Source organism: Pseudonaja textilis, chromosome 13 (assembly GCF_049901715.1).
Source record: "Pseudonaja textilis isolate UNSWEBS1 chromosome 13, rPseTex1.2, whole genome shotgun sequence".
Taxonomy (NCBI): domain Eukaryota; kingdom Metazoa; phylum Chordata; class Lepidosauria; order Squamata; family Elapidae; genus Pseudonaja; species Pseudonaja textilis.
The window spans coordinates 6,202,732-6,215,951 of record NC_142002.1 but is presented as its reverse complement, the minus strand read 5'-3'; the positions used below and the strand labels follow the sequence as shown (position 1 = coordinate 6,215,951).

The window sequence follows — 13,220 nt, the reverse complement described above, 5'->3', positions numbered from 1 at the left end:
TATTATACAGCAATTAAGTTTTGTTAAGCTGGGTTTCATGTGTTGTGAGAAGATCCTGCAGCTTCTGCAATGAAAAGCCCATAAGATTGCAGGGTTTACTAAAAAGGACCATCCAACCATAGCAATTGCCTTTGCCACTCCACCTCAGATGATGTGCATCATTTCACTAACTTCATTGTCAATTCTAAGGCTGGCTGCTGGACCGTTTCACAATAGTCTGGTTTTATTCAGTTTTAGTCCATTTTTTCCCATAGTGCTCCTTGCCATTCATCACTAGAGCTCATGGATCATTTACATTTTTAGCAAACAAGGTGCTGCTGTCAACCACATAGCAGAGAGTGATGCTTCTTCCTCCAATTTTAAAACCACATTTAAAGTGCATTATAAAAGAGCCTGGTCTAAATGTTACTCGATGCAAAACAATAGCAATAAAAGCTCAAAGGCTCAAATAAAAGCTCAAAGGCTAAGCCACTGGAGATACATCAGCAATACCAATGTATAGGAAGGGCCAAATTTATAGGTATGGATTAAGCCAGGCCGTTTCTTACAGCTATTAAAAGCCATTTTTCTCTTGCCTCAAGTAGAGGTCACCAGGAAAAGAATCTCATAAAATCCCTTTAAAAATATATATATATATATATAGGATGAGTCAATTAATTCAGTGGTAGGAACTGAGCTGAAGATTTTTTTTTTTAAAAAAAGAAACTCTTCCAGGTTTTATTTTGTGGTAAAAAGTCAATAATTCCAGAAGCAGATCCCTGAGCCGAGCACATGACACAATCATTTGGCATCTCTTGCAGTGCGTTAGAGCCTTTATTTTACTTTAAAAGATGTGAAAAGCAAAACATGGAAAAAGCAACAGGGTGAAATTAAAATGCATTTCTTTAGGAAACTGGCAGAGGGCAGCAAGAAAGCAGGAAAGAGCAAGCTTTGGGCATGCAGTCGGAAGCCATTTTGAAAACATGATCTGTGACTAAGCCACCATTTTACGCCTCTCCCTGCATTGCTCTCTCTTGAGCAATTCCAAATAGAAGAATAAAGTCATTGCTAAAAGCACCGTGATGAAGAAGTAGTTTGAAAAATGCTGGGGCTTAAAAATAAAAGGGTTACACAAACAGAGCGAAGGTCTAACCTTTCTTTTCCTTGTTCTGGGAAAAAGAAAAAAAGCATCTATTTAGGATTCAGACACTCGAATGAACAATAAAACAAAACAAAGCAAATCAAAACAAAAATCCACCCAGGTTTTAAACTTTCTTGAGGGGAAATTAAATTATAACTAAATCGAGCTGAATAAAGTTTACCTGTTCTGCCTCTAGGTATTTTAAGTGGTGTCAGAATAGAATTGGAAGGGAGCTTGGAGGTCTTTTATTCCAACGCTCCCCCCTGCTCAGGGAGGAGATCCTATAAACAATTTTATTTGAGACAAGTGTCTAGTCTCTTAAAAACCTCCAGTGATGAAGCACCTAAAATGTCCGAAGGCAAAAATGACAAGCTTAGTTCTTTACTTTTAGGAGATTTTCTGTGCTAATTCAAGGCAGAACAGAACAAAGCAGCAGAACGGACTGGAAAAGAGGAAATTAGTAGTTAGGAGCAGAAGGTTGGTCTTGCTGAACCCACTTAAAACATTTTCCTAATGGAGGCAGGTTTGAGTCCTTAGGGAATTCTATCCCTCGGCACCGTCAAGCTTCACGTAAGCCCGGCTGTTCATGCTTTCTCTCAGATCATACATGGCAGCGATGTCAAACTCAAGGCTGCAGGGTTGGATGCGACCCATGGGCTGCTTAGATCTGGTCAGCGGGGCCGGCCTGGAAATATCAAAGGACTGCCCATGGTGCCTCTGCTGGCCAAAACAGGCCGGGGGGGTGGGGGGACACTTGCTTTTGGCTTCCTCCTGCAGCACTCTGCTGCCAAAATTATTTTTAGGATTCATTTATTGGCCGGCGTAGTGCTGCAGGAGGCAGCACCTTCTTCATCTTCTCTTTAGCAGCATCTGCCAACTAAAACTAGGTATCCTCCAAGATCTGGGTGTTCAGAAGAGGCAAAAACATCTGGCTCTCCACCCAGGTCTTTGACGAGAGAGAGCGTGAGCCCCCGTGTATCACTGAATTTCTCGTCTTTTATCTTAACTTGTGATTGATTTAATTGTCTTTTTTTATTGTTGTGAGCCACCCATTGATAATTGGGTGGTATATCAATTTTGTAAATTATCAGTACGATAATATTGAGTCCTCCTCTAGGGCTGTGTCAAGAGGTTGTAACAAAAGATGGATAGACTGTTAGAGAGTTTTTAAGAGACATCTGGAGAAATTGTCAGTTCCTTTATGTTCTTCTCCTATACAAAGAGTCAAGCCCCATAGCAGCTGCTGGGTCTACATGTCTTTAATCTGTACATTATGGAATTGAGACTATTTGTGCCAGGAAGTACATCTCCCTTTGCCTGGAATAGCTGTTTTGAATGCAAAGGAGGAAAATGCACCTTGAGCCCATCTGTGGCCATGCCCACCGCCCCTCCCCCGAGGTCAAACACATCTCTGATATGGCCCTCAATGAAATCACGTTTTGACACCCCTGATATATGGAATTATACCCAAGGATAAGAGAGAGGAAGGCTTCACACAACATGCTAAAGTGGCATATCTGGGACTATTTATTGAAATTATTTTATTCGATTTGGATGCTGCCCAGTTCTTCATATTGTCCAAGTCAATGTTCTGAGCTTAGGGTTCAAAGTATTTGTCAATCTAAATAATTGGACTTATTCCATGAACTGTAGTTTAACTATGGATTAGTGGGCTTTATGAAACAAGTAGACACAAAAGCTAGCTGTCTATTTGATTCCAGGCGCAAACTCTAAACACAGAAGAACGTGGCTCATTTAACATCTACATATCAATTTTTTGTCACTAAGGGTCTTCTTTAAATTTTTCCTTGGAAAGAAACTTATGTTGTCAAGTGAGAAATGTGTGCGCTTTGGCCTATTTCACAACTTTTCTTGCCACACATTTCAGTGGTGGGATTCAAAAAATTTCACTACTGGTTCTGTGGCTGTGGCTTGGTGGGTGTGAAGGGGAAGGATACTGCAAAATCTCTATTCCCTTCCCTTCCCACCCCACTAACCTGCTTTCCAGCTCCGTTCTCCTGCGCAGAGCAACAAAAGGAGACCCAGCCGATCAGCTGGGACTCAATGGGAGGCAGAGAAGAGATGGGGTTGGTGGGGCCAGTCAGAGGTGGGATTTACCAGTTCTCCAAACTACTCAAAATTTCCGCTACTGGTTCTCCAGAACTGGTCAGAACCGGCTGAATTCACCGCTAAGTGAATTGCTGCAATTGTTCAATTAGTAACACCATTGTTAAGTGAATCTGGCTTCCCCACTGACTTTGTTTGTCAGAAGGTCGCAAAGGGACAATCATGTGACCCCGGCACCCGTCATAAATATGAGTCGGTTGCCAAGCATCCAAATTTTATTTGCATGACTGTGGGGCGGTTACAACAATCAGAAATGTAAAAAATGGTCATAGGTCACTTTTTTCAGTGCTGTTGTGACTTTGAATGGTCACTAAATGAGCCGTTCTAAATTGAGGACTACCTGGCTGATGAATTTATCCCAGGTTTGCCAGGCACAAGGCCAAGCCAAGCTTCACAGGAAGGTGGCACACAAAATAGCTTGCTTGCTTGCTTGCTTCCTTCCTGCAGAATGTCAACTCAAAAATATTTCTCTGGTCTTTTAGAGTTGCCAGCAGAAAGGGAGGGGTGGAAGTAGTGGATTCTTTAAATATTTTCATAGATAATTTTTAGGCAACCAACACAAGATTATTACTGGAGGGTATGATCGATGACTCTTGGCTATGCATGTGTCCCATTGGAGAATACAAATTATGATACACCCAGGGGATGGGGGAAGACCAGGGTCAAGGGTGAAATGAATGATGTGTCTCAGAGTTGATTGCACCCAAATAGTGCTGGTATGTTCGCTCCTAATAAATCTTCTGTAAGCTGTCTGGAAGAACTGGCTAGAGGCTCATGATTTAAATGGAGGTGACTACTGGAGCCCTGACACAGAGGAAGCTCTTGGCACTCTAAACCAACTACCCAACGAATTGTATCTACCAACTCCCAAATGGTCTTGGGAAGTCCCCTAAAAACACCCGGAAGGGAGTTTCCCTTTGGACTCTGCTGAGGTAGACGGAGAGGAGAGATCTGTGCCTAGACTTCAACCTGATTTCTGAGTGTTTCAGACCCACATCCGTGGCTTTGTAGCAACAAGGCCTCAAGCCGTTTCATTTGTTACCTAGTGGCACATGGATGCAGCACAAACTCAAAAGGGTTTGGTAAGCCACATTTGTGGGGGGAAAAAAAGCCATTTAAAAGAGCTTTCCTCACTTCTTCAGAGCTGTGTATCAAAATTATTATCTTATTCTTCTAAGCATCAGATTTAGCTCTATCCACAGCACAGGACCGTTGGTTCCTTGTAACAAATCACATCCATCATTGCCAAATGGATGCCCTGTTTGGCTTCATTGGTGATGGCAATCCAACCAATTGTGGGATGTTGTATCAAACCAACAAATTATGGTTTAATGACTTCATTCCATGACTTAGCACAATGTGGATCCCTTAGCTTTGGGAAGAGGGTGTAGATGTTTATTTTAAAAATCAACATTTAGCAAATTTCCCCAAATTTCCCTTAAGATAATCTATCCTTGCTTTCTATCGCACTCATTAATCAATAGTAAAACTATCTTCCAGAAGGCCATTATACATATTTCAAACTGTACAATCAGTGAAAGCTATGCAGACACATCAAAGCTTTTACTTCCAATCCTGCACCACCACTTAAATATCAAGCCCAATTTCATGCATTATATCCTGATTTGAAACTTCAAAAAAAAAATATATTTAGTAGCCTGGGTTTGAGGTGTGATGAGGATGAATGACACCAAGAATGTCCCATCCCATGACTAAGATCTCCCAGAAATCCGATAGACTTGGGACCTCAATTCAACTTCTCAAAACACAGGAGGGATATTAGAAGAAGAGGGATTATTTCAATTTCAAAAGAATGGGCTACACTGAATCTATTTTATATTTGTTTTGTTTCAACCATTTTTTTTTCTCTCCCTGTGGATATTCATGTGAGTTGCTAGTTTCCGGAAGACTTTTCTTCAAACAGCACTAAAACAAATAAATAAAGCACAGAGAAATACATTTAAGTAACATTTAAAGTAACATTTAAAAGGTTGAAAAGAAACAGTGCCACTTGAAACCAAATCTAGATGATGTTGAAATGCACAAGGGTTTTTGTTCCCTTTTCATTCTTTTTGTAAGAGAGCTTTGGCATAGCCAGAAATCCTTTCAGGGCAATATGAAAATTATAATCCAAAATGGCTGAAAGGCACTAACCACCTTATGCAATATAGATGCTTTTTATAGAGTTTTGAAAATCAATGTCCAAAAATGTAAATGTATCTCTTTCAGAAAAATCCATTTTTGATTAAACATTTCAAAGAGACGCAAAGCAGATGAAACTGAGTTAAAGGGAAAAGATCTGCACTTTAGAAGAGATTTCCCCATCTTCTAAGTTCTTTCTGTGCAAGCTGAACTACAAATTCTTTCAACTTCAACCAGAATAACAAGATTGTGGAATAACACATGGCTTGAAAATTTAAGAGCTTACAAAGAACTTCAAATAATATAAGCTAGCTAGAGCGGACTATTTTTTTCTCTTTAGGAAATTAAATCCAGGGGCTGACCTGCTCTTATGATTAGCAAGATAGCTCTCTTCCAGAACAAGCAAGCAGAACGAATAAACCATCCATAAATCACATCTGAAAGGCCATGAAGATAACAATAGGGAAACCACAAGAGCAAAGAAGATAAAAGTCGTTTTTCAGCATTCCAGAACTCATTCCTCTTAGCTAAATGAAATATCTTTTCTGCAGACTCTTGCTAAGATGTACACAGGAAGAGATGTGTGGCTTTGAAAGCACCAGCATTTGCAGAAACTCCACATTTCTGTAGGAGCACTGAGATTCAATTTGGCAGAATACTTCGGAATTAGCAAGAGGTTTGAAACTATACCAGCCCCTAAATATTTCTTTCAGGAAATCTGTTAAAGAAAATAACAAAGTATCAAGTGACAAGCACATCTGAGATAAAAACAATGAGCTTCCAAGATAAAAAGCACAATTTGCCAATTGCCTTGTCTGCAAAGTATTCTACTTTTTAATGTCATCTCTCTATAAATTGTGTTTCATTTGAACTCTCAATACAACTGTGCTGAAGATGACAGAGAATGGAATCTATGCTCCCTCTTATGTACATTCAGCCTTCAGAAATCCAGGCTAAAATATTTATTTACCCATTGAATATTGCCATTCTTCCTCTCTCCCCCAACACATACTAAAAGGTGAGACATTCCCCTCTGTTTTTTTTTTTCCTTTTGGTAAACCTCCTAAATGGGCAAAGGGGTGTGTGTGTGTGTGTGTGAACCTTGTTGAGTTGCAAAGCAGTGATGTCACCCGCATTAAAGTGTTAGAACAAGATAACACTGGATGAAATCATGCACAGAAATGTATGGCTGAATTGCAGCCGAAGCTTTTAAGGACTAAACTAGTTTAGACTTCAAGTCTGTCTGTACTTTTTAATCATTCCTGCATGAAATGATCTGTGCCTCAAGAGAAAAAGGGCATTTCCGAAGCCGAGGTCGTCTAATCCATTTCTTCATTGCGTAAATACTGTCCATAAACGTGTTGGCATGCTTCCTCCAGATTTTGCAGAGTCCTGGCAAAATATATGCTTTCTCGACTTCTTCAAAGTATACATATGCTCTTTCACAATCCTTCTGTGATTTAGCGCCTCTTGATCATTTGGCAGCTGATGAGGATGGGGGAAGATTTCAAAGCCCACCCCCACCCCCCAAACAGAAGAAGGCACAAATAAATTTGCACGGGTTGCTAATCAGCTGCTTTCTTTCCCTCTTCCAAGCCCAGGACTGGCAGCGGCTCGGCTAAGGTTCGCTTGTTCTCTCTCAGGCTTGCCTGAGCAAGCAGAAAGGCACCGCTAGCCAAGTGGAGGGAGGCTGATGTGCAGGGGAGGTGCAAAGGGAGGTGACGTCATCCCGAAGGCAGGACTGCAGCATCTCCGGACTCTGCCTGTGAGCAAGTGAGACGGCAGCCAACCACAGCCTGCGTCCAACCCAAGATGGCCTTTGAACTCTCCACCAACTTCCTGCTGAAGGATTTTCCCCTTCTTTTTTTTTTTTTTTTTTTCAAACAAAAAAAAAACCCAGAGTACACAGTGCAATGCAGTATGTGTCTGTCAGCCTCTGCGGCACAAAAGAACAGCCATTTTGTGACAATCCAGCCCTGCAGTGAAAATGCCTAATGCTTTTTTTCTTTTCGTTCTCCTCCATTCTCCTTCTCCACTGCCCGAAACAGCTGGCATCGGGCAGAATGTCAGCAATCCTCAAGTCTCTAAACATCACCCTCCTCCTCCTCCTCTCCCTGCCTTGGTCTTCGCCTCTCCTACTTTAAATAATCCTCCTTTGTGCGAGGGTTGCTTCATAAAATGGCTGCCACTAGCAGAGCACTTAATGGGAGCCAGGGCTGCATGAATGTGAGAGTGCTTGCAAGACTACTCCAAGGACCTCAACTGAGAGAGGAGTATGCATTTAGCAGCCAGGGTTTGACCCTGCATTGTCTCAAGGCACTCCACAATGGGTGGAGGAGCAGAGGAAAACAGAAGACCTTATCCTTGCTATAACCTGAAGGGAAGAGTCTTTAACATCTTATGCTTGGCTCAGTCCAAGGCATCTGACCCAACACTGGTTATCGTGGCATAGGCCATTCTAAATGTGAATCCACACTGAATTCAGACTTGGGAGCTGAAAAAAAATAAGTTTTGGGGCGAGAATGAGAATGCAGTCCCGGGTACTTGGGTACAATTTCTAGCTCAAACTTTTACAGAAATAAGGAAAGGCCACTACTTGCAATATTCTGAGGTTTATATATTTATAGCAGAAGCTCCTTATTTACAGAACCCCTTTTCTATGCCAATACATATGGGCATTCTTGTCCTTGCTTTTCAGAGCAGGTGAACATCTTCATTTTAAAAAGAACTTTGATTAACACACCAAGACGCATCAAGTTTACAAGCCCAACCCACTGGAGTGCGCCCCTTGCTTAGGCCGCACAAATAAAATTTTAATTTAGGGTTGCCTTTCTGCTCTTCAAAGTTACCATGATTCCATTGTGCATTTTACACTGTAAACCCTTCAGAAAAAGCAGTGCTAGAAAGTGATGTAGGAATGCAATCAATTAATGGTACAAATGTGTTTGTGTGACTTTAATGAAACATCCTAAAAGCAGCTCCTTTTGAGTGTGGGCTTTGCATCATTTTTTTAAAGGACTTGGTACATTCCATCTTGAGCATGAATTCTGTTTTAGAAGAAAAGCAATGACATCTTTTAAAAACTCAACATTCTTCATGGACTATCTCAGATGTTTCGCTTGCAACATCTAAAGTACTTTTCTGCCATATTTAAACTTAAGTGAAACAGCTTGGTCATGCTCAGTTATTTAAAACAATCTTCCAGGGTTAGAAAAAGAGTTAATTTTGACCATTTGTAACGTACCAGGTTGTAGATGAACATGGATGTGAAGCTCACCTCAGCAAGCTATAATGTAAAAACTTTTCCATCAGTGCTATCGTATTTGAATACTAAGGGGTATTCCAGACACCATTAGCCAAATTTATCCTTTGAAGCTGTGACGTGGGGGGAGTTTAATGCAACTTTTACTTCAATAAAGAATTACCTGATCTATTCACAGGAAGAATGAGTTCTTTGTAGAATGGATGTTTGCATTTATAAGCAAGTGGGAGGCACTTAAAATGGTGGTTTTTGACATTGAGGGGCAAAGAAAAGTTTTTTCTAAAATTTACATTTGTTACACCCATCTTTTAAGTATATCTGGCTCCCACCCAACTTCACACCCATCTCAAAAGAATGATGTCACAAATGGATTAGGTGCTGTGCTGTTCTGCCCCCAGACAGGAAGTTTCAAATGCAATGTACACAGAACTTCCAAGATGTCTTGCTAAAACAATTTCTGCACAAACACATCTTTAACTCCACACACACACCCCTCAAAAAAGTTCATTTTACACAGTATGAAGAGTAGTTGCAATTCCGAAAATAAGCTTTATATAAAGTTTCAAACAAGGCTGAGTTATGCTTTCACAGTTCATGTGAACTGCTACTAATATGAGTGTCTTATTTTAATTCAGTTGGGTGTTTAACATTTTGCTTGATGTAGTACTCCTTTATTACCAAGAAAGCAAAACTTGAAGTGTGGATGCTATGCAAATAATATACCCAAGAGAATAGAAGAGGAAAGCTAAAAGGGCTGGTTAATCTAATCTCTTTTCATTCAACTCACTCCTGTTGTTTGCAATAGAGAGCTGTTCTCATCAGTGTTGAATTTCCTCTTTGAATTTGTAAAAAAAATGAATTATGTTCTTTTAATGTGGATATTGGCATGCTAATTTCAAAACCAACTTTTTAACAATGTCAGCAATTTGACTATTAACCACTGTCTTTTGGAGTTGAATTTCAAAGATTTGAAAATTATGCAATAAAAAAAAAAACCAAGTTCCTTTTTGTCTTTTTCTGAGAATCAAAGCAGCTTCTCCAGCATCCAAAAATCATGGGTCAATCCATATGATTTTAAAATTTAAGAGCTCTCTTCCATTGTGCTTGTTACGTCAAAGGCTTTCCTTACAAAAGGCATTATTTCAAATGGTAATGTATATAATACATTGAGAAACAGCCCTCATGAAGTATCATGTGTATTTTAGAATTATAAAAATATTCAAAACCTGAAAAGGGATACAAATAACAAGCCAAAAAAAGATCAATAAACACATTGCAAAAATATTAGAAACCTCATAAAGTAACTATTAGTTTCCATCAAAGTATGGTCAATATAATATAAAAACAAAAACAAAAAAAACATAAATGTCCTTCTGCTTCCCTTATAAATATCAGCATACATATATTCAGCATCAAAATACACATTTAAATAGACGTGCACAGAACTTAAGATCCAAGAAATTATATCTTCAGATAATAGCTTTTTGTAAAATATAAGCAAACCCCATCAATGAGAAAGCTTGGAAACACAGTATCAAAATATCCTAAAATGCTGAAATAGTATCAAAGTTCCTTGCCCAGAACTGAATATACAAGCAAGGAGGATCAAACAAATACATGTATTCTTTTTTTTATTTTAAAATAAACATTTTTTCATTCATAAAACTTTCTGTAGTTTCTGATTTACAAATACCACCAGGCTTCTGTCAGGCCTTCAACTTGAAGTTTAAACTCCACAAATTCCTCAAAGAAAAAAATCCCTTGTATATAAAATGGTGCAATGCAGCATTGGGAACAAGGTCATTTTTCACAGCACAAAACCCCTCAAAAAGCAAAATTTAGCAGCTGAAACTGCATAATATACAGGGTTCCATCTGTGTAAAGGTGCTTTACTTTTTAAGCAGAGCTTGGGGCCTTTTCAGTCACACCACAAGTTTCAGAAATTATCAAAAAAAAAAAAAAAAAACAGGGTGTGGCATTTTAGCAGTCTCAAGGTCATTTCATAAGAAAAGAATCAAAAGCCCTGAAATATATTTATTTCTAATATCAATGATGGTAAGTCAAAGCTGTCAAAAGGTTAACAGTTGCTCAGAATAATTAAAAAAAATAAAAGTTGAGAGATCATACCTCGATGCATGGCTGTGCACTGAACCCTCCTCTCCTTGGCTTTTGTCCGTATTTCTCAACATCTTTCAATTCTTAAAATATTAAGGGAAAGGTAGAAGGATGGCTGGATTTGGGCTGAAGTCCTGTGCCCAGGTATTTACTGTCAAAAGTTGAAAGAAAGGTAAGCTCCCACTTTGCTTTGAGGTTTCCACAGGAAGAACAAAAAAGTCCCGACGCTGCGAAGCTTTCTTAGAACAATAATACAGAAGGGGGACATCGGCACGGTAAAAACAATAAAAATATTTATCTTTTTTTAAAAAAAACGCGAAGGAAACACAGCCCTGGGGAGCATCCTACAAAACTTTCCCGAAGTAACCCTGGAAGCAAGTATTCTCGGTATTTTATTGCGTCATTCCAGGATCGTTGAAAATCGGTCGAAAGGGGGAAAAAGCCTTAAGTATTGAAAAAGGGGCAAAATCCCCTTTAAAAATGATAATCATCGCCCACCTACCTGAGCCAGGCTCCAACGCCAGCCCCAACCCGGTTTCTAGTCGTGGGAAAACATTCGCTTCCGAAGCGTTCCAAACGCAACGCAGGCAAGAAAAAAAACAAAATCCGCCTTCTTTTAAAAAAATAACACATTCGAAATTAATCCACACGATCCCGCAATTGCTTAGTTGCCATCGGCAATCATTAAAGCCGTAAAGGAATATTTAAAAAAAAAGGAGAAAAAAAGAAGATCCGGAGGAAAAAGCTCATTAGGAGAGCGCACAAAAATGGAGGTACGCCATGGCTTCCAAGCTGGGAAAAACAACGACCTGGGCTGTTTCTTTCTAACCAGGCGAAGGGAGAGGGGGAAAAAAAGTCCCCCCAAAGCTGCTTTTCTGCCCGAAAAACGCACGATCCCCCTTGCACTGGCCTCCACAAGAGACCAGGGGCCGTAGGAGCCCCTTGAGGACGCCCAAAAGTTACACAAAGTTGCGCAAAAGTGGCGGAGGAGAGAGGGGGAAAAAAGGCAGGAGGCTCAGCGCGCTCTCCAAGGCACAGCCGCCATCTAGAGCTTTCTTCCCAGCTCTGAGCTCTGCCTTTGATTGACACTCTCTACATTTACCCCACAACTCAGGTGATGTACCATAGACCCACCCCTTCATTTCCACCAAAAAAAAAAAAAAAGGGAGCCTCCATCTAAAGGGAGCTTACTCCCCATCACTACTATCTCCAGCCAACTCCCATCTGTGGAGGGGGCAACTTAACTCCATCTGGTTCAGACACCCTTTCTAAGCCAAAAGAGAAATTATTGGTTGCTTTTGTTGGAAAAAGGGCTGGCTTACATTTATGTCCTTGGATTAAAACGACTTCCTCCCTGGACAGGAAGTTGGGGCACAAAGGGCCATTTTGGAGGAAGGAAAGTGGGACTTGGGGCTCCTGGATTAGCCTTGGTAGGATACATGGGTTGGCAAGCACCCCAATGGGTAATTTCAGTAGAAGTCATCTCTTCCAAGGTTCTACTTGGTTATGGCAATCTGTTGGTTCTAAGCCATTGGGTTTTAGGAGAATTCCAAATAGAAGCAAAAGTTTTATATATCAGCCCCTCAAAACTCAATGGCGCCTCCCTAGTGGTTCTATCTGGTACCAAGATAGTTAAAGAAACCCATGTCAACTGGTCTTCATAAAGACCATAAACTGATCTTGGGATGTAGCTGAATTTTCCCGCACAAGCGGAACCACAGCACCAAACATCAATATTAGCAAAATCACTTGCAACTCATGAGCACAGATAAAATAAGCCTTCTGTCTTAACCATTTCCATACTTGAAGTTTTAGGGTTTTATCATGACCCCTAATATCTGGACAAAGGTCTTGATCTAGAGCCAGAGATAATCAAAATGAATCACAAATTCTACAACTTATAGTAGCCATCATTTGTCATTTCTCCATATTATTCTGGTCCAAAAAAGGTCCAAATCACTCTAAGTGAACAATCTGATAACAAAGTACTTAACGAAGTTGCCTAATTACAGATATTTGAGAAGTGGTCAATTAATACCATTATTAATACTAGTTTTTAAAACAAAATTAAATATACAAGAAATTCCATTAGTCTAGAATTAAGCCACCAATGAAGCAACCAGACACATCTAAAGATGGCATAAATGGTGAACTATCCACATTTACATCAAAAGCATGATTACTCATCAATAAAGTCAACATCAAACATTAATTTTATATTTTAGATACATTCTCATCAATATGTCACTAAAATGAATCTTGTATGCAGCAATTGGAATGGAAAGTTTAAAAGATTTTAGTAAATGTACTAAAAATGGTAAGATTATTTTTTATGGAGAACATAAGACAACTGAATTAAATATTTTGGCTAAGTTCTTTATCCAACTCTTAATGGAGCATCAATGTAGCAACACCATGAAAGCTTTGGACATTGTATCAACAGTAAACCAAGTA

The 13,220-nt window shown here is 39.7% G+C and overlaps 1 protein-coding gene across 5 annotated transcripts in view; it reads right to left on the bottom strand.

Annotated features, from left to right (window-relative positions):
* CHD2 (chromodomain helicase DNA binding protein 2) overlaps nucleotides 1-11,833 on the bottom strand; it is a 75,266-nt gene extending 63,433 nt beyond the window's left edge. For all 5 annotated transcript variants that reach the window (XM_026709402.2, XM_026709403.2, XM_026709404.2 and 2 more), the window contains exons 1-2: nucleotides 11,269-11,833; nucleotides 10,779-10,917 (exon numbers count right to left, since the gene is read on the bottom strand). In XM_026709402.2, coding sequence (XP_026565187.2) covers nucleotides 10,779-10,840 — 62 coding nt within the window. In that variant the 5' untranslated portion in view covers nucleotides 10,841-10,917; nucleotides 11,269-11,833. The remainder of the gene's footprint in view (nucleotides 1-10,778; nucleotides 10,918-11,268) is intronic.
* Nucleotides 11,834-13,220: the final 1,387 nt, after the last annotated feature.